The 20,855-nt window shown below is 51.0% G+C and overlaps 1 protein-coding gene across 1 annotated transcript; it reads left to right on the top strand.

The window, feature by feature from the left end:
* The first annotated feature begins 337 nt into the window (after positions 1-337).
* On the top strand, positions 338-20,469 carry LOC131089624 (hydrocephalus-inducing protein homolog). The gene is made up of 24 exons (XM_058034453.1): positions 338-406; positions 1,505-1,630; positions 1,883-2,002; positions 2,137-2,271; positions 2,461-2,660; positions 4,467-4,591; positions 5,162-5,363; positions 5,774-5,957; positions 6,314-6,413; positions 6,899-7,017; positions 8,053-8,276; positions 9,008-9,075; positions 9,801-10,036; positions 10,643-10,717; positions 10,776-10,876; positions 12,648-12,783; positions 13,230-13,394; positions 14,809-14,961; positions 16,726-16,964; positions 17,311-17,566; positions 18,558-18,701; positions 18,869-19,012; positions 19,686-19,813; positions 19,998-20,469. Exons 1-24 carry the CDS (start codon positions 338-340, stop codon positions 20,467-20,469), a joined length of 3,921 nt encoding a protein of 1,306 aa, XP_057890436.1.
* Positions 20,470-20,855: the final 386 nt, after the last annotated feature.

Below are 20,855 nucleotides of genomic sequence, written 5' to 3'. Positions count from 1 at the left end.
GTCTACTCATGCTGTTTTTAAGTAATATTTGAGCTACAGCTTTATCTGTTCAAACTATTATTAATAGTCAGCATTTTAGCTCCAGGTTTCAGTACAATCCATCTTTGAATGGAATGAGGTACCCATATAGTTCAAATAAAGTCCAACTTGAGGCTTAACAACACTAGCTGCTTATGCCTAATGAGCACTTAGCTACTTTCAAATCATATAAAACCTTTAGCACCAGAACATCCCTTGAGTCTGCCATGAATTGGGTTCTGGATTTTCAGAGTTCCATTGTTGTTCCTTCCAGTTCTGTTGAGACGCTGTCGCTCCTCTGTGACATCATCTCTTCACAATGGCTTCTGGAGTGCCAAAGACACCAACACCTCGTATTTTGCTCAGGGAAAGACTGAAGGCTGATTCTGTGAGTAGCCCCTGGGGCTGTGTTAAGGCTGGAAACTGCCCTGCTCTCCCTGCTCTCCCTGCCCCTGCTGTCCAGCAGTGCTCTGAAGCTGCAGAGCCCCTCCCCAGCCCTTTGTGCCGTGCTGCTGTTGCTGGGGCTGTCCTGGTGCAGTAGGGAACACTGTGGGATGTGTCAGGGACAGCCCAGTGCCCTGCCTGGCTGTGCCAGCAGAGCCAAGTGAAACCAATGTACAGCTGAAGCCCTCAGCATGGGCTTCTTTCCTTCCCCTTTGCCACAGCCATTCCTTCTGTCAGTCTGGGCACTCACCTGTGCTGCTCTGACCATCCTGCCCTTGGGCACCCGGGCACGTGAGGGGGAAAGCTCAAACTCTGCCCAAAGCCTTGAGAGCCACGGCTGGTCCCAGCTGGAAGAGCTCCCAAGGCAGCTGTTCCCTCCCAGCTCCTGGGTGGGCACAGATGCAGCCCTGCAGGCAGCACTGGATGGAGCCAGGGCCACAAAGGTCCCTTGCTGTCTGCAGCTCACTTGGCTGAAGATGCCCCACTGCTGAGGCTCTGCCAAGGAGATCCCTCTGTTTTCTTCTGTCCAGGGCTCTGTCAGCCCACACAGAGAAAACCAATGCTAATTGACAGAGAGAGCTAAAACTTGGACACATTCCTGTGCACCTCACTCTTGGTACAGCTTTTCTTGCTTGCTTCCCTTGGACTCAGCCAGCAGTGCTATCTGCTGGCTGTGAGTTTTGAGTGTTGTGCAGGGATGGAGTTTGGGCAGTTCTGAGAGCTCCTCCCCACTCTCTGAAAGGTCACTGCCTCAATCCAATGAAATGTAAGAGGAAACAAATGCCCAAAGAGCAGAAATCCCCAACCATGTCCCATCAAATCACAGAGAGACTCATGGGACACAGCCATGTGGCTGGAGTATGTGTGTTCCACTCTGTGTTATTCATTTATTGGTGCTGAGTATTTCAGCAGCAAACTTCCAGGGCATCCAGAACTGTTCTAGTGGCTGTGATCACAAATCATTCATCAGTAGTAAGTGAACAAGAAAAGCCTCCATGAGCAAGGGCATTTCTGAGACTCTTGCTGGTTTTTTGCCTTCCAGCTGACTCCCTCTGCCTTCCAGAAGGAGATGTCTCTCAACACCAAGCAGAGGCTGGCCAGAGCTAAGAAGCTGAGTCTGCCTCCCATTGTCCAGCCTCAAGACAAGCCTGGGACCTCCCATCACAAGGTAGCCTTTCCCTGCCCTTGCTGTTTGATGCGATAATGGAGGAGGATGCCAAAAGAGCAGCTTGGCTTGAGCCTGCTCAGCCTGGTCCAGGAGCTTTTGGTCAGCCCAGGGCAGAGGTGGAGGAGCCACTGTTTGCCCAGCGTGGGCTGGGCTGATGTGCTCACCCAGAGTCTGCACTTCACTGGGGATCAGAGCAGAATCTTCCTTCCAGCAGCTGAACCTGTCTCTGCTCTCTCTGGCCTCTCCCTGCAGTTCTCAGCAGCTGCCCCAGAGCAGCGCTCGTTTCAGCCTTGCCCACCAGAGGTGGTGTTTCAGAACTACAGCCCCGGTGAGGTCTGTGAAGTGCCACTGGTTCTGAGGAACAGGGACAAGGTGAGTGCTGGGACTGGAGGTTCAACGCTGTGCTGGAAGAGGAGAGCAGAGAAGGGTGGTTAAGGATGGCACCAGGGCATGTCCACCTGTGCCATCACAAGTGGCAAAACCATCATTCCATGTCTGTCCTGCAGGTTCCTCACTTGGTGAAGGTCACCTTGAAGAGCTCACCTTATTTCCAGCTGGTGGGCCCCAATGACGTGTGCCGCAAGGTGCCACCAGGCCTCTACACCACTGTCCGCATCCTCTTCACCCCTGGGCAGAGAAAGGTGAGTCTGGAGGGCCCAAGAGGTTGCTGTTTGCAGTGGAAAGTGGACCTGCAAGGCTGGACTCAGGGCATCTGGCCTGGCTTTTGAGGACCTGTTTGGTTTCAGAGGATCTAGAACTGGGAGATACTCTTTGCCCGTGCTAAAGATGGAGATAAAGGCTCTGTGCTGAGACAGTTTCTTTTGCCACAGGATTATTTCCACCAGCTCCTCTGCACCACTGAAAATGAAGAGTTCATTGTGCCAATTTGGGCCATCGGTGGCCGAGCCATCCTGGACTTCCCTGACCAGCTGGACTTCTCCACCTGTCCGGTCAAGTACACGACCCAGAAGACCCTGCTGGTTCACAATGTTGGAAACCGGCCTGCTCGTTACGAGCTGAGCACCCAGAGGTGAGGCAGCTCATCTGTCCTTGTACAAAGGATATCTGTCACCCTTGGGTGATGGCAGAGTTGGGAAAGAGCAGCAAAAGGAACCAGAGCATCAGAGCTGCTGCCCCACAGCCCTGGCTGGAAGTGAGCAGGACGTGTGGCGTTTGCCGTTGCTTCTCATGGTTTAAGCAGGATGCAGTCTTTGAGCTTTCTCTGTCTCAGATTTCCTGGAGAGTGCTGGAACATGTTGATAGCTGGCTTGCACCCTCCTGAGCACAAGCAGCTTCTGAAATGCTTACTCACCACTGCCAGCCAAATAGACCCATTCTCTAGGAGGCCACAGGAACGTGGCTTTCCAGTGGTCCCCGCATCAGATGCCCAATATGAGAAGACAATCACTGTTTCTCCTGTTGGCTGAACTGGAGAGGGTAATGCATTTTTTACACCGTATCTGCAAGGAAACCAGTTCAGTTGGCTGGTGGTGTGTTGAGGGTTGTGTGATCCCAGAGGTCTTGGTGTAGGAGCTGAGCTCAGGAATGCAGCACAGACCTGCTGTCTAACCTCAGGCAGCTGAGTGGCCTTGATGGTTTTTTCTCTGGCAAAACAGAGGTCAAAAGGCAAATTGACTTTTCTGCTGTGAAACATGAGGGTCCAAGAGGAGCTTCCACCAAAGCCTGCCAGGGCTATTGGCAGCTCCAATCCAGGCTCCTCAGATGCTGCTCAAACAGGTTGCTGCTTTGGACTGTGCAAACATGTAGGCAGGAACTTGTAAATCCATGCACGGTTTTTCTCTGGGATTTCCAGATCTTGTTTTGTCACCACCAAAATAAATCCCCAATAAAGTCTGGTATCCTTTTACAATGTGCTTGCCAGCAGTTCTGATGAGTGCTACAGAGCATGTTGGATCCTGCTTGATAGGGATTTAAAGAGTTTCTGAACTTCAGGAATTAAATCTTGAAGTAGATGAAATAGAGCCTAGATGTAGTGACAGAGGGAAAGATGGAGCTTGTGAGCTGCTGACTCTGGACAGAATTTTTCAGCACAGAGATGGAGCTGCTGTAACCTAACAGACTGAATTTATTAGAATAGTTAATGCTGCTTGACATCAGAATGAACTGACCATCACTTAAAAGTAATATATGTTAAGATTAGATGATATTTGAGTTTCTTCCTGCAATAAGTGTTAGTGGACACATGAGCAATTCAATTAGCCCTATTTTTTTTTGGCTCCCTTGGTGTGGGAGGCAACTTTTAATAAGATCAATTCTCCCAAAATCAAATCATTTAATAATGGCAGTTAAGACACCAGTGGACAAAAGAATGTTTGGCTGTAGCAGATAACTGTACCATGGGACTTGAAACAGATTGCAGCCTCCTTGCACACAGCATCTACCAAAAGTGCAGGTGAATGGTGCTTTGAGAGACTTGGTCACAAAATTGCCAGCTTTGCTCACTGGTCAGCTCTGTTTGTAAATTATGTTAGGAGTACTTGGTCCTTGGTATCCATGGCCATAACTTTTGCCCAGCTCTGTCAGTAAGGGGAGCTGATATCTGATGAGAGTAAGCAAGATGCAAATGACCCTTGAGCCTCATTGCAGAGAGCTGGATACAGAGTATGGGGGAGATGAGGTCATTTCATCCCACAGGATCTTGTGAGGGCTGGATCTCCTCACACTAGAGTCAGTGGCTGTTTCTGACCCTGTCTGTTCTGTCTTCTGCTGACTGTGGTTGGTTTGCTCTTTGCTTGCACAAGTGAGCAGAACTGGACTGCAAGAGGGTTAACATCCCCAAATCTCCACCAAGAGTCCTACTGTCTCTGTGTTGCAGCCCTTTCTCTGTCACTCCGGCCATGGGAACTCTGGATGTTGGTGACGCCGTGGAGGTGGCAGTGGAATTTCGGCCACTGAAGACTGGTGACCATTCCAGGTCCCTTGTTGTGCACTACGACACAGGTGAGTGCTGGGCAGTGCTCAGGGCACTCTGTGCATCCCTCAGAGCAGAGCCTGCTCTAAGCAGAAAGGCTGGTGTGGCCGTGGGTTTCAAGAGGGAGATGATGATACTTTTCATGGGGTTCATGTTCTAGTCATCTGGTTTGTAGTCATGCAGTTTGTCATCTTGATCCTTGTAGAGCTCCATGTAAATGCCATTTCTAGAGAGCATGTCTGGTATTTGTTGTTTGCATCTCGCCTGGGTAATGCTCACCTGCAACAGGAATGGTGAGCTTGAAGTCTGAGCCCAGATGAATCCCAGGAGCTGGCTGGGAATAATGAAGCTTTGAAAGCTCTGGAAATGAGGGAGCCTTGGTAGGGGTCTGTTCTAGAGGGTGAAATGCTGGCAGGTTGTCAGGACAGCATCATGCTGTGCACATGCAGCTCTCAGCTTGTGATCCATGGACTGATCCATGGAACTGCTCGTTCAGCTAAAAGCTGTGACACTTTCTTCTGCTGCCTGTGGTGTGCTCTGTTCCTTGTGCTTCCATCAGCCAGTGAGGTGAGCAAAGACTCCCCTGTGCTTTGTTCCAGGTGAAGACACCCACACAAGCCTTCATGCCAGAGCTGTGGATGCCCACATCAGGCTGGACAGGAATACTGTGACCCTGCAGAAGACATACATCACCATGTCAAACAGCGCAACTGTGCTCATCCACAACCGCAGCGACATCACAGCCCGCTTCCAGTGGAAGGCTGTGGATACTGAGGAACAGGAGGAACAGCTGAGGCAGAGGTGGGTTTGAAAGATCCATTTCAGAGACATTCCTTGCCCAAGGGTAAAACTAACATATGGCTTCAAGAGGTACTGGTGCTTTTGAATGGCTTTGGGTAAGTAAACCAGCCCATCTCTCCTGCCTCCCCCAAGCAGTTGTGTGCCAGGAAAAGCTGCCTGAGGTGGCTGATGGATTCTCCCTCAGCTGTGGAGGAGGCTTTGAGCCAGAAGGCTCTCTTGAGGGCTGCTGCCTTTGGAAAACTCTCCTGAGCTTGCAAGTGTGGAGTGAACAAGTGACCCTCTGATCCATTTGGGACCCCATGGCTCAGGGTCAGCCCTTTGCTGTGGAGCTGCTCCTGCACTTCCACTTCTCTCTGCAAAGACGTGGCTTATTAAACAACCTGCTGGGTTTGTCTTTCCTATGCCTGCAGGCAGTATCACAGGATATACCAGCAGCAAAGGCACAAGTTGTATAGTTTTCTGAAGGAGCGTGAAGTGGACATCACTTGCCGAGAACGCCTTGCTCTTCTCAACCACACCTTCCAGAGTGAGGTAGCAAAGATCAGAGGAGATCCCATGCTGTTAGACGATGACATTTTCTCCCTTGTGCCAAAGGTAAATGATGGCTGAGAACCTCCCTTCCTGCTTCTCTCTTTCCTCTTCCTCCTCATCCCTGACTAAGGTCACTTGACTGATCCCTGCCTCAGCTGGCTTTGTGTGCCAGGAGAGAAGTCATCGGGATTCTGGTGAGGTCAGAGAGCTGGTTGCAAAAAGCATTTCTGCCCTGTGGGCTCCTGGCAGGCAGCAGGAGCCTGACTAAAGCTTCCAAACTCTGTTCTCAGTGTTATTGATGAGTGTTACTCACTCCTTGCTTGTCACTGATGCTCTAAAGAACACCTTACAGGACTGTGGTTGAAAACAAGAATTGTGGTGTCTGAAGATAAAGGTTTTGCTGTGTCCTTCTGCTTTAGGAGGGTGAGATCATGCCGAAGTGCTCGGCTGAAATCAGCGTGTTCTTCACGCCCCAGGCAGCCCAGGTCTATGAGCGAACAGTTTTCTGTGACATCTCAGGTACGGCTCCTTCCCCTGCCCCTCTCTGCAGTGAAGGCAGCTGCAAACACTCCCCCAGGTCACTGGGCTCCTGTGCCATGGCTGGGGAGGGTCTGTGCTCAGCAGGGCACTGCTGGCACATGCCCACTGTCCCTGCAGCTTCCAGGGCATCTCCTCTATTTTGATTTTTTCCCTCTCAGCTGTTCTGAATGCTGCCTGTATTTAGTCTGCTCCTCCTCCCTTGGGGAAAACACTCTGAGGTGCACCCAGAAGGAGGAAGAACAAAATTTCTGGCATTTCCTAAAGTTCCACACTCAGCACAGGGGTAGAAGAAAGGATGGTGTCTATGGATGTACTGCATCTCCTGAGGGAAGGGTCCATATCTGCTCCTGGGACATCAGGAGCTGGTCCCATGCAGCACAGAGTCAGGGACTAGCACTAAGGCAGCCTGGAAAATGCAGGAGAGCAGAAGGAATTCCTGTACTGAAATAGAAATCTCTCCCCAGGCCGTGAGAACAGGCTGCCCCTGCTCCTCATGGGGGAAGGCCTCGGGCCCCAGGTCCATTTCCACTTTGAGGAACTGAACATCGGGGAGGTTTTTGTCAGAGTAACCCACAGATATGAGGTAAGCAGAGAGATTGGGGTGGGTCCTGCTGGCTCCTAGGGTAGCAGTGAGCCTTGTGGACCTGTGGAATTCCTGGCAACTTGGGTAGTTGTGATGCTGGTCAATTTTGGGGGGATTTCTTGGAATCTGGATCTTTTGGATGGGGTCAGAAAGGTGTGTCTGTTGTTCGTGAGACCCCAGGCCCTGCTGTTGGGCAGCCTTCTTTGGAGATCAGCTGGGAGGCTTCCTGCAAAACCCCCTGACACATGAAACCAACACTGGGTCAAAAAGCTGCATGTTCAGAGGCTTTTGTTCCAGTCCCAGACACAAATCACCTTTGTGCTCAGGCTGTCCAAAAGCAGCTGGAACAAACTGGCTGCATTTGAGTTCAAGTCCATTGCAAACAGTTTTCAGCCATGTCCCTCCTGCATATTCGTGGGAGTCAGAGGAAAACCATCCACCCTCCTGGCTCAGCGCTGGTCAAAGCCCTTGGCAGTGCTTTCCCTTGCTGACCAGCCCCTCACCACACCTCAGCCATGATGTACCTCTGGCTCTAGAAAGAGCAAAGTGTTTCTGGGAAGGAGGCAAAGGAACTTCCTACATCTTTGCTTCTGGTTTCTCCCACTCCTGCTGTAAACAGGTTGGGCTGCAATGGAAGCTGAACGTGCCCTGCCCATGGTGGGGTTGGACACGTTTGAAATCTCTGTGGTGATGTCACTGGTAATGCTGTGATGCCCAGTGCTGCTCTGAGGGCCAGGTGTGAATGAACTGGGTGATGCTGAGCAGCCCCTCTGTGCTGCAGGTCAAACTGGACTGTCTCTGCCAGTGGGAAAACCCCAGAGTGCCTCTGGTTATATGAAGTTATCACTGCTTTGCATGAAACACCCAAAGCTATACAAAGCTGTATTTCAATGTTGTATTTTTGGCTTCTGCCATGCAGCAGCACAAGGCATCTTCTGTCTGTTACTGGTGTTAATAGTTTAATTTGAAAGTGACTCAGACTTCTGTAGGAAAGGAACATTCCTCTATTTCCACTTTGCTTTTCTGCTGCTGCAGGCATACCTGATCAACAAGGGGCCTATTGAGGCTCCCTTCAAACTCATCCCTCCAACCACAGCCATGGGCTCCTGCTTCACCTTCCTGCCCCAGGAGGGCATCGTGGCACCAGAGAAGCTCCAGGCCATCCGGGTCTCCTTCTGTCCCACCATCCGGGGGGAGTTTGAGGAACAATTCTATTTCCATGTGGCTGAATCCCCTAAGCCTGTGATCTTCACTGTCAGGTGAGGAGGGCTTTGGGAGCTTGTTGGGCACATCTGTAGCTGTCTCTGGGTGATCATCTTCCATCTGCCTCATTTTGTGGTGGAGCAGAGAAAAAAGGTGTTGCCTGAGGTGGCTCTGGCATCCCTTTAGTGTGGGGGTGCCTGCTGCCCTGTGTGGGTACCCAGGAGCTGCAATGACTCCTCCCTGCAGGGATGTCTCCTGCTTAGGCTGTTGCAGGCAGTGGGATGGATCAGCTTTGGGCAGCAGCTGCTCTGGGATGTCCCACCTGAACACCCAGCAAGGCCCCCAGGGCTTTGAGATGGGCCAGCCTGGGTGATTCTGCAGCAGCAGCAGTGTTTGTAAAAACTCCTGTGAATAGTCCCTGCCAGATGGGCAGCAGCAGCCTCAGGTCCCCTCTCCCAGCCATGCTGTGGGGACAAGCTGTGCTCCCAGCTCCTGTGCACAGAGGGCTCTGGTGCCTCCTTTGCACAGCCAGCAAAGGGCTGATGTGGGAGTCAGGAACTGTGCAGCAGGAACTGTGCCAAGGACTGGGGCATCTGTCAGCTGCTGAGCACTTTGCTTTGGCTGCCTCCTGCCCCCGTGGGTGCTGTGCTGAGCACAGGGTGCTGGGCTGATTTGAAACCCAGGGTGGCTCTGACAGCAGCATTTATCGACCCTCTCCCTAAGGACACCCAAACCCTTTGTGATTCCCTTTAACAGAGGCACTGCCTCCCTGCCTTTGTCCCTACAGGGGCTCTGTGATGGGACCCACTTTCCATTTTGATGTGCCTGCCCTGCACTTCGGTGACATCGCCTTTGGTGAGTGTGCCCTGGGCTGGCACCACAGTGTCAGAGCTTGCTGTGGTGCTGAAATGGAGCCCTTGAACATAAGAGCATTCATCACTCGTGTTCCTCCACCACAGCCTCTTCAGGGTGTTCATTCAGGGCTGCTGGTGCCTCAGGTACCCTTTTGTTTGATCATGAGATCAAACAGGACCAAAGGAATAAAAAGTGTCAGCATCGCTGTTTGGCCACTTCTTGTTTCCCTTTTAGTAAGTGGCACAATAAAGAAAGGCACCAGGCAGGAATATGGTTCTGTAATAGCAGATTCATCCTGCTTAATCTGATTTCATTCCTAAGGTTTCTTCAGCTGGGAGCAGCTCTTTTATCTTTGTTTCTTTAAACTGTGCTGCTGAATGTTGTCTGCATGTGTTACCTCAGTGGCATTTGAGAGCGTGACATCCTTTTTGTGCCTCTCCTGCCTCCCTGCTGCAGTCACTGTTGATGGGCATGGAGAAGCCCTGGGCTGTGCCTGCAGTTGGTTTTTCCTCCCCATCTGGGTTTAAATGACTCTTGGTAAGCAGGCTGGGAGATGTCTGCTCCACACATAGCTGGCCAGCCAAGCCATAGATCCACTGCAATGAGCTGTAGTTGAGATAACAAAGAAGTAAAATCCAAGCACAGTTTTATCCTACCAGCAGGATATTCACACCAGCAATCACGAGGTATTGATGCCTAAATGGGGATTTGTGTCATTTTCTTAGGTTTTCCTCACACCTTGAAGTGTTGCCTGTTTAACACCTCCCTGACGCCCATGGGCTTCTCCCTCTACATTCCTGGGGATGGCTTGGGAGTGCCCAGTGTCAGCAGCACTACTCAGATAGGCAAACCCAGCAGCCAGCTGTGGAGGAAGGAAGTTCGTGTTCTGAGGAGATTACAGGAATTTACCATAAACCCCCACAGCGGGACCGTCCGTGCCCTGGGATCCCAGGATATCAAGGTATGGGAAGAGTCCAGCTGCTGGGGCTGAGGCTTCACTGCAGTGTGGGAGGGCTTTAGCTCTGGTGCCAGCTTGGAGCATCCTGGGAGTGAGAGATCTGCACTGCTGGGAGGCCTCTGCTAGATGGGTTACCTGGGATGTTCCTCAGGAGCACTGTTTTGTTTCCAAAATCTTACACTGAGATCAATACCGTATGGTCAAGTCCTGAAGCCATTCTCGTGTTTTTGAGAACAATTTCTTTGATTGCAAGTGGGCAGAGGAAGGATGAAAACAGAAAGTTGCTGTTAAAGAGAGAGATATCATCGTGGAAAGCAGTTTTCTTTTCTTCCTGGTCTTGTTTCTCATCTCCTGGGCAGCAGATGAGTTGTATTCACTGCAGGAATCTTCAGTGGGGACAGAAAATACTCTGCAGCCACAAACTGCCCAGCATGTGCTGGGCCACACTCTGCCCTCAGCTTCCTGCTGTAAGGCTGGACTTGTTCCATTGGAGACAACAGACTTCTTCTGCATTTATGTCATTGTAGTCAGGTGAAAAATTAGTCCCTTTAGCAAATCTCATATTGCCAGAGGGCTTTTTTTACTCTCAAAGACTGTTGCTCTGCTTAGGGACCAGCAGAAGAATTAAAGGACAACTCTCCCTTTGTCTACCATGGAACAGGAGTTGGAGGACAGCACACATGGGTAATGAGAATTTTGGGAGTTAGGAAATACTTGCTGCACTTCATTTCTTTTCTGCCAGGTCACCCTGTGTCCCAACACTGTTGGGGACTACAATCTGGAGCTGGTGCTGGACGTGGAAGATGTTGGCAGGAAGGTGTTTGCACTGCCCCTCACAGCCAGGTACCAACACCTTTCCTGCACCTGCTTGTCTTTGCTCGGGCATCCAGCACCAGCACACTGCCTGGCTGCAGCTCCAAAGGAGAAGTGCTGCTACATGAGCTGGATCTGCCCATCTAGACATGAGAACAGTGCCAGGAAAGCAGCCCTTAGTGAGATACCCCCCTGCTCACAGCCAGCCATGGCCCTAGCCCTTTTTCTAAAGGGAGCAGGAATAACATGAATTGTTGGCCTGGGCTTTGGTGCTTGAGCTGGAACAAATTTCCAAAGGCTTGCCTGCCCCTCTTCCTGCAAGTGGTGAACTTATGCTGCTTGTGACCACCCTGCAGCAGTGGTTTGGAACACAGTGAGCAGCCTGCTGAGAGCTGGGGTCTGGGTCCCTTCAGCAGTGCATGTGCAGTGGGGAAGAGGCTCCAGGCAGGAGTGGGGAGAGCAAAAGGTCTTACAAAGAGGACTGTAGTCCTTGATGTGGAAGGTTGTGGGAACTCAGCATATCACTCCTGATGTCCAGAGTTGCCGAGATAACCCTTGGGGGGCTCGGAAATCCTGGAATGTTGCCAGAAGTGCTTGGTGGTTGGATTTTGACCCTGCAGGCCACCTCTGTGAGGACAAGAGAATCACTTGGGGATAAGTGGTGTAAGAATTAATTATTCACAGGGTGGAAATACAGGTTTTAGGATTTTGGTGCAGGGGGGTTGTAGGAGACAAGATGGAGGAATCGGGGCGTGTCTTGCCCTTCTTCTTTCTTCTTCTTGTCGTCCATCTTCTGTGGTGATGTTGGCACTTTGGGGTTGGTTCATGTTGAATGTGCACTTGTTAGTATGGGTAAAAGGTATTGGAAAGTAAAGGTAAATATATTGTACGTAGTTTTTAGTATGAAAATAGACGACCGCCCAGTGGGAGGTCAGTGTGCCCTTGGCTGCCTTGCTGGTCAGACCTCTGTCGGGCTGGAAGAAAATTTTGTAGATAAGAAATAATGAACAACACTGAAGACCGAAAAATATGAAGAGTGCACTCATCCTTTGGAGCGCGGGCTGTCCCAAGGCATAGGATGCTATGTGTGACCAGGCAGAGACAAAAGGCCGGACCGGTCAGAAGGTCAGCTCAGCTTTCGCTGCTTCCCTCTGGCTCTGTTGAGTCATGTTCTCAGAGCTGAGACCAAAAGTCATTCTTGCTGCAGCAGAATTCCATCCTGCTGTGCTGCTGTGGGTGTCAGTTTAGTGCCAAGAGGGATGCAGTTCCCTGGTGCTGTTCCCTCTCCCAGGCAGAGCCATCCAGTCAGTGCCTGGGCTGCCATTTTGTAAAGCAAGCACAAATGGGGACAGTCAGTGTAGAGACCCATGGGGGAAAGAATTGAGGCAGCTCTAGGAACTGGAAGAAGTTGATCACCTGCACTGTGGCCTTGTGCCCTTCACTGCTGGAAGAGATGATTCAGTTTTCAGGCAGGACAACAGTGCTGGAGGAGAAAAGGGAGTCATTTTCACTGATACACTGGAGTCTTGTGTTCCTTGAGCCTTGGTGGGCACTGGTCCTCACTGGAAAGGCTCCCCCAGAGCTCAGGGACCACTGGCACTGTTACGGGAGTCCTTGCAAGTGTCCTTGGGCAGAGAAGGGGCAACACTGCTGAGGCAGCTCTGGACTACTGTAGGACTGCTCTACTACTCTACTCTGTTAGATTTGCAAATACCTTACACTCCATTGCATGCTCTTGGAGGACAAAAGTTCTCCATGCTCCCAGTGTCTCTCATTCCCCTGGGGTCATTTCTTCGCCCAGGTGCATCGTTCCTACTCTGCGAGTGCTCAACCCTGTCGTGGAACTGGGGCACTGCTGCTTGAAGGTGCTCTATGATGAGAAGGTGACCCTGGTGAATGACAGTGACTTCCCTGGCTGCTACTGTCTTCTCCCTCAGGTTTGGCCTTGCATCCATCTCCTCCCCTCAGATTTTACTGGGGGGGTTATTAGGGGAATAAAAGGGTTTGGATAAGACCTTGCTGGTTTCTATTCAAAGCTAAAGGTTTTCTGAGAACAGGAACCTAAATACAAACTTTAGGAAGAAGTTTAACATCTTGAGGAAGATGTTTAGAGTCTAGTCCTTGACTTGCTTTCACGTGGCAGAGCTTCGAGGGCAGTGAAAATCCGATGCAAGGAGGCTGTCAGCACCCAAGTGGGTGTCTCTGATGCAGCAGCTTTTGGACCCCTGGGGATGCTGAGCACCTACACCTGGCATCTTGGTTTTTGCTTTCTTGCTTTCTCCTGAGAATTTTTACAAGCGTGTGGGAGTTGCTCTTGTGGTAGAGGTTAAGGAGTTTAAAGTTTCCTCCGTTCTGAAGATGCCTTTGATTCTGTCCCTGCCAGGAACACAAGGAGGAGGCTGCTGCGTGGTACTCCAGCCTTGCACCCTCTGGGATTATCGAGGCTCACAGCTCGGTGCAGATCCCAATTACAGTCCAGGCCCAGTTGCTGGGACAGTGCAGCATCACTGCCAAGCTGGCCGTGTTTGGGAGACCAGGATCCCCACTGGTGAGAGCAAGGGGACTTGTGTGCCTTGAGCAACTCCTCCCAGTGGGGTGTAAACTGCACAGGGATTCTTCCAGGAGCTTGTGATTTATGGCTGGTGTGGACAAGGACAGAAGGGACTGGTGCCACAAGCAGCAGCTCATGCCTAGGAAAGAGGAAGAGTGGAAGCCTCACAGGTGGCAATCTGAGTGCCTGACCCAGCATAGAGTTACAAATCTGGGAGATGGGATAACAAGCCCAGGCTGAAACCCAAACCAGTCCCTGGGTCTCATACTCTGCCATGTTATCAGATGAACACAAGGGCTGCTTCATTACAGCTGTTCAGCATCACATCCCTGAATCCTGCTAAAGCAAGCACTGTTTGCTAAAGGAATGTTTTGTGCAGAGCTGGACTGAGGCTTCTCTGAAAGCCAGGTCCCTCAGGTCTGAGAAATACCCAGCATATCTCCTCAAGAAAAGCCCACCCAAAACAAAATGAATGTCCGCACAACTTGCATCTGGAGCACAGGCTTTGCTTGTTTTTTCCACCAAGTTTGGAAAAAGAAAAGGCAAGCAATTACTGAACTAAAGCCTCCTAAAAGAGGACTCTGAAGATTCTGAAGAAGATTCCAAGGACTGTAAAGAAGATTCTAAAAGAGCTCCTAAAAGAGGCACATATCATAACAGCAAGTGGCTACAAAATACAGGCCCAATCTGCCAGGCATGGATGCTCTTCATCCCTCCATAGTCTGCTTTGTGCCATGAGCACCCCACAAAGGCAGCAGTGCTGCAGGATGTGGACATAGTTTAGCAAAGAATTCCATGTTCCTTGTCCCATCATCTGTGCTAGCTCTGCAAGAACAATCCTTTTGAGTTTCAGACTATTAAGTCAGTTGAGACTTTTTTTTAAGGAAAAAATACTGCTTGAATGATGCAACTACTAATTGATGCCCCTTACTCATATATATGAAGATTACACATCAGCACAAACTGAAGGCAGCTAACTTGCCTCATCTCCACTCTGAAGAGCCTGCCTTGCTTCTGGCTCGTGCTGCTTTCACCAGAGCAGCTTTTTGAATTGTAAAGAGTCTTCAAGGATGGCTGTGCAGCAGCAAAGGTTGGGAAGGTGCTTTGGGCCAAGGTGGAGCATTTGAATGAAGCAGGCAGGAGGTAAAGGAAAGAGCCATGTGGAAGAGGTGTGAAGAAGCAAGCATGGCAAACAGCAGTGCTTTGTCCTCTGATGATGGGAGCTTGTGGCTTTCAGGTGGGATCACTGCAGACCCCACACTTGCTCCAGGCCTTCTGTTTCAGTCTGCACCACTGACAACTTCCAAGGGCCATCATTGGCCCCAGTCTAGGAATGCTCTTGGAGCTGGCTGTGTTTTTAAAACTGCCTTTGTTGCGTCTTTTGACCTTTCCTACCTTCTTCCTGGAACAGGAAATCCGTTTAGAGTGCGTTGGCCAGGGCCCCGTTGTCTATGTCCATCCCAGGGAGATAAACTTTGGCTCTATCCCAGTCCTAGAGGATTGTTCCAAAACTCTCCACCTCGCCAATCAGTGTAAGATTCCTGCAGCCTTCCAGGTGGAGATGGTAAGTGTCTGTGGGGCTGTTTTCCAGGGACAGGTGCTGGTTACCAGCAGCCCTTGACTTGTTTTTGTATGCAACATTTCTGTACTGTTCTGTGTGAGTGGAAGCAAGATATTCCATCCAAGTGCAAGCAAGAGGAGCCAGGATCTCAGGCACGCCTCTGTGAAATAGTTTGCAGAGAGATTGGAGCAGAAATGAGTCTGGATCATGTTTGCAAGTTCTCTCTTTATTTTATGGAAGATACTTAGCTGTGCAAGTCCTGTTTTTGGAGCTCTGAGATCAAGAGAAGCCTGTGGCCCTTTGCTGCTAAGAGGGCATGGATTTCCCCATGGACTTCCCATTCCATCTGCATTTGTTTGTGCCAGACTTGTGTTAATGGCAGAAAGCAGGGTGTGAGATCTGCCCTCAAACTGCTCATGGGGAGGCAAGTTTCACAACTCCTGTGGGTCAAACCAGTGGTGCTGTTGCAAACAAATGCACCTGTGAGGGCTGTGCACCCCCAGAGCCTGTGGTCTCTGCAGCATTGCAGAATGGCTCTGGAGATCACCTGCAGAGGAAGGTTGTTTCATTCCTGGAGGTTACAGAGGGGGACAAGCCACAGGGCTGGAGCTACAGCTTGAAAAAAGCTTTGTAAAGAGATTTGATCTTCTGTATATTGGGTGGGTTCAACTTCTGGAGCTGGTTAAAGCCAACCCTGATCAAGTGGACTTGTTTGTATTTGTGGATAAATCATCAGGTGCTGTGTGAGAGTTCAGGCTCAGCCTCCTGGGCCAAGGAGGAGGGGCGTGAATTTTCCTCTTGCTGCTTTTCCAGCTGTTTGGGGGATAAATGTTATCCCAAAGTGGAGGACTGGCAGGGCAGTTTTTCCTGACTCCACAATGGAGTTCTGCTTTCAGCCTCTGCAGGGAGCAGTGCACCTTGGCTGGGTGCTCATGGTGTGTAAAGGTTGGCTTTCACATGCTCCTGCCAGGGCCAGACCTGCAGAGCTGTGTCTGTACAGCTGTGCTGGTGCAAGGCCTTTCCCCTCCTTTGGGCACCTTCCAGCTCCCTTGCTCAGTCCATGAAGTCCATGAGAAAGCAGATGACAAGAGTTCTTGGGAAGAGTGGGCCATGCCCACAGAGCACATGTTGTCCAGTTTTCTTTCTGCTTCCTGCTTTCCTGCTCTGCTCTAAGCATTTAGAGGTGACTTTTCCAAACAGAGGGCGCTGGGGCACCTCTCTACAGCTGATGATTGGTGGGGAGTGAGGGCTTCAGTCCTTCAGGGGGTGTTGAGAAGCACTGATGGCCCCTTGGGAAAGGAGATTTGGAATTTTGCTCAGCTGGCTTTGCAGAGTTATCCTTCAGGCTCTCAGCAGTGTCCTCCAGCTGTGTGGCTGCTGGGCTGGGATTTGAGCAGTCCTGCCTTCCTCCAGCCATGAGCCTTTGTGCACACCCAGCTCCGCTGCCAGGAAGCCAGCAGGGAGTAAACAGCTTCCCTTGGCAAGCGCTCCAAAGAGAGCCAGCAGGGGGAATTACCCTCTCCTGAGGAGGAGCTTCCCTTGGGTTGAGCAAAACAGGGCTAATGACCCGAGTCTGTTAAAGGAAGGTAAAATACAGGTTGTATAAGCTCTTGGGGAGTTGCTGTGCTGGACACCATAGCTTACATTTAGGGAAATTAAACATTTATGGTTTTTATACTCATCTCTTTAGCCTTCCCGTTTTCTGCACCTCACAGCAGAGCAGGGTCCATGGCTTCCATCTAACTTAGTGTTTGGCTTTTCCTACAGGCTGTGGAGCGTTCCTGCTGGAGGATTGAGCCCAGTAAAGGAGTGGTCCCCCCCAGTTCTGAGGTGTCCGTGGCTATTGTAGCTAACCTGAATGACACAGTGAAATTCCAGGAGAAGCTGAAGGTGTTCATTGAGAACAACCCTGTGACCATCATCCCTCTCCAGGCTGTGGGCATTGGCACCACAGTTGTCTCGGACAAACCTCTCGTTCCGAAGATCGACTTGAAGTCCTGCTTCAGGTAGGAGACTCTAGAAACTTCCACATCTCCTGTGTGTTCAGCAAGGAACAATTTTTCCATAGCCCTTCAGGCTAGATCTTCAGTACTCAAGGTCCCAGCTCTGTTTCCATGAAACCACAGGAATTCATTGAGAAATATGTCAAATATCCAGATATCCTGGAAAGCCACAGAAATGGAAAAGCTGGAAGACCTGGCAGAGCTGAAGCTTTGAGCATGGGCAGCCTTTTGGGCAGAGGTTTTATTGCAGAGTGCGCAGTCAGGGAATGCCATCGGGGTGAAGCTGAAGCTGAGTGATGCCAGGGAAATAACAGCTCCCGTGACATTTTCCATCTCTCTTCTCTTGCAGCTTCAGTCGCTGCTTTTACCACTTCCAGCTGACGAACAGAGGCCGCCGCACGCAGCGGCTCTACTGGAGCACGGAAGGGTTCCGCACCTTCCGCCGCAGCGCGCGGGCCCCGGCCCCCGCGGGCCCCCCGGGCAAAGGGGCTCCCCCCATGCCCAGGCCTGGCAGCCCCGTGTTCAAGCTGTGCCCAGTGCAGGTGGACCTGAGGCCGGGCCAGACTGTGGACATGGTGCTGGAAGGCTGCTCCAGCACTGTCCAGGTGAGGCCCTGCCCAGGGCTGAGCCCTCCCCATCAGATCCCCTCCACTGCAGCTTCTTCTGCAGCCCCTTGACACTGGCCTGGAACAAGGAGCAAGTGACTTCAAGAAACTGTTTCAAAGCCAGTTGCTTTCCTTGCTGGCCACCATCAGTTGCTAAGGCTCTTTTGTGTTTCCCTAGCTACCATAAACCCAACTTGCTGATCCCAAAATACAGACTGAAGGAAGTACTGCTCCTTTGGGCAAACAGGGCTTACCTGTGTCATGTGCTGAGGCAGAAAGGGAGAGCAGAGAAAAGAAGTTGCACTTAGGCTAGAAGCCCAGGCAGGAAGCAAATTAAACTACTGTCAAGTGCTTTTTCTGAGGGAAAAACCCTTTACCCAGGCAGTAAAACAAATGCCCTGGGAATGGCAGGAGCGTCTGGGAGCAGCATTGCTTTTCCTCTGAAGACAAATGTGGGCACAGGGCTGCTCTAGCTATGAGTCCTGGAGGGGGAAAACACAGTGTGCCAGCTCTAATGATCAGTGCAATGTCCATCCAGGCAGGAAACTGTTCCCAGACATCGTCAGAATTGACAGTTTGACTTTGGTCAACTTTTCTATCACTGCTTGCCCCAGTGTCTCAGCCACCCCTGGTGTCCCAGGGACAGCCAGGTTCTGCAGAACCCCTGGAGAGCAGCTCAGAGGGGGAGATTTTAGCAGGGTCTGGGAGTGTTCTCCTACCTGGACCTTTCTTTCCAGGGGAAATGAAACTCTGCAGAGAAGATGCCAGCTAAGTCTGGTATGCATTCCCTGGCTCCAGGAGCCCTGGGCACAGATATTTAGAATAAACAGGTGGCAGCACAGAAAGAAAAGAGAGCTATTGAGGAGAGCAGAGACTAATTACAGTCCCTAATAACAAGTGACAGGAATGGGGCCCATGGGTGGGTGGCAAGGCAGTGTGGGGTGTTGGGCCTGCCAGCACACACTGGGACACAAGGGAATCTTGTGTGCAGGAGGTGAAGGAGCGGCTGCTGTGCCACGCTGTGGTGGGGAAAGAGACAGCAAAGAAACAGATCCTGCAAACAGATGTCATCTGCAACTTCATCTGCCCTGCAGTGCAAATGTCCCCCAGAGCCATCGCTTTCCGTGTGGAAAAGGTAAAGTCACCAGATTGCATCCTGGCATTTAAAGGTGTAACTCTTAACTTGGCTGGAAGTAAATAGAAATATATGCACTTCTGGGGCTGAAAAGTGTGAAATGCATTGGAAAGGGAAGGAGGTCTATGGCACTTGAGGTTGTTTTCCCTTGTCTCCTGTTTCTGTAGAAACCCAGTGATGTCCTGACACTGCAGTACCAGCCACTGACATTAAAAAACACCAGCTCCCTGCCATTCAGCGTGGTGCTGGACGTGGAGCAGCCCTTCCTGGTCTGCAATGTGAAACGGAAGCCCCTCCCTGCAAATTGCAAGGTGAGCCTCTGTGGGCTTGTGCAGTGGGGTTTGAGGAGGAGGGATGTGGTGCTGCACTTCTGCTGGGAGCTCCTCAAGTTGAGAAGCACATTCTGTAGTGTCAGCAGTGGATTGGCCTGAGCTGAATCAGCAGAGCTGCTGAAGGAATCAAAATCTTATCTGAATTGGTAACATCCATGCTGGCTCTAAAACACGAGGAGAGGGGAGCAGGAAAGCAGACTGAGGCAAGCCATGCAGTAAAGGTGTCTCCTGGAAAGCATGCCAGCTCTCCAGCAGCCACCCCCTTGGATTGGGGCTGAGCACAGCAACGGGAGCCTGAGGGATCCTGGGCTGGACTGTGGTGCCTGCAGTCAGACCCCTGCTGTAGAGAGATGAACCATGAACTGAGGAGCCCATGCTGGGCTCACTTGGAGCATTTACTGTTTGCTGCTGTCAGGCCTTGGGACATCATCCCACAGGTGATTAATTACTGCTCATCTCCTTGCAGCCTGTGAGAGTGGGTGTAGGGAAGGAACTTCATCTCTGCATCTGCTTTAACCCAGCTTATAAGAACAGTCTGATCAGCTGGGTGGTAAAGAAGATTCTCAGGGTGAGCTTCATGGAGCATCCTCATGTGGAGAAGATCCCTCTTCGGGGGGAAGTCTGCTTCCCAAATCTCCACCTCCCCACCAAGGCCGTGGACTTTGGCTGCATCATAAATGACACTGAACAAGAGTTGAAGATGGAGATGACCAACTGCAGCCCACTCCCTGTCAACTACCACTGGTCATTCCTGACAGACAGCCAGGTGAACACCATCAGGTATGAGCATCATCATCCCCATGCTGCTGCGAGCATGGAGCTGCTCCAGCCTGGCTCTGAGTGGCTGTCACTGAGCTCAGCACACCAGCACCCAGCCAGGGGCGGCAGTGCAGTGAGGAGCTGCTCTTGCAGGCACCTCTCTCCCCCACTACAGGTCCACCATCACAGTTATGTTATTTTCCAGGTTCATCCCTTCACCACCTAAATTCAAGCCACGGTCATTAAACAAGAGGAGAGTGTTTCCATGGAGATACTCCATGACTGAAAGTGTGGAGGAGCCGACCAAAACCCCAGACACAACGCAGGATTCTGCCCAGGAAGATTCTGCCCAGGAAGATTCTTCCCAGGAAGATTCTGCCCTGGAGGATTCTCTCCTGGAGGATTCTGCCCTGGAGGATTCTGCCCTGGAGGATCCTGCTCAGGAAGGTCCTGCCCAGGAGGATGCTGCCCTGGAGGATCCTGCTCAAGAGGACTCTGACCAGGAGGATTCTGCTCAGGAGGACTCTGACCAGGAGCCAGAAGATGCAGAGCATTCCCTGGAATCAGAGGTGGATTTTCTTGTGCACCTACCACTTGCTTTGCCTCCTCAACTTGCCACCAAAATGTCATACTCGTGCCAACCTCCCTTTTTGCTGCCCTTCCGTCCTGTGCCCTGAAAGTGGCAGTTGGGCATGGGGTGTCTGGGGAGGCAGAAATAGGAAAGTTTTGCTCAGAGAAGCTCACTCAGATCCTACACACCTATGCTGACTTTGGGATTTTTTGGCATATTTTCTTTACAATGTAAAATGAGGTCTTTATCTGCATCATGATGAGAAGGCTTCCAGCTTCCCATGTGTGTCAGTCCATGAAGAGTCCTGATCTCCACGTAGCCCCTTCCCAACCCAGCTAGAGCACTCACATCTGTGCCTTCACCCAAAAGCTGGTATTGCAGTGACAGCTCCAGAGCAAGACTTTGCAAAGTCACTTATTATGGAGCAATAAAAAGTCACTTATTATTATGCAGTTTAAAAAAAAAAAGATGTAAGGAAGCAGAGAGTTTCTC

The sequence above is a fragment of the Melospiza georgiana genome, chromosome 14 (assembly GCF_028018845.1).
Source record: "Melospiza georgiana isolate bMelGeo1 chromosome 14, bMelGeo1.pri, whole genome shotgun sequence".
Lineage (NCBI taxonomy): Eukaryota > Metazoa > Chordata > Aves > Passeriformes > Passerellidae > Melospiza > Melospiza georgiana.
This window is presented reverse-complemented; position numbering and strand designations above follow the sequence as displayed.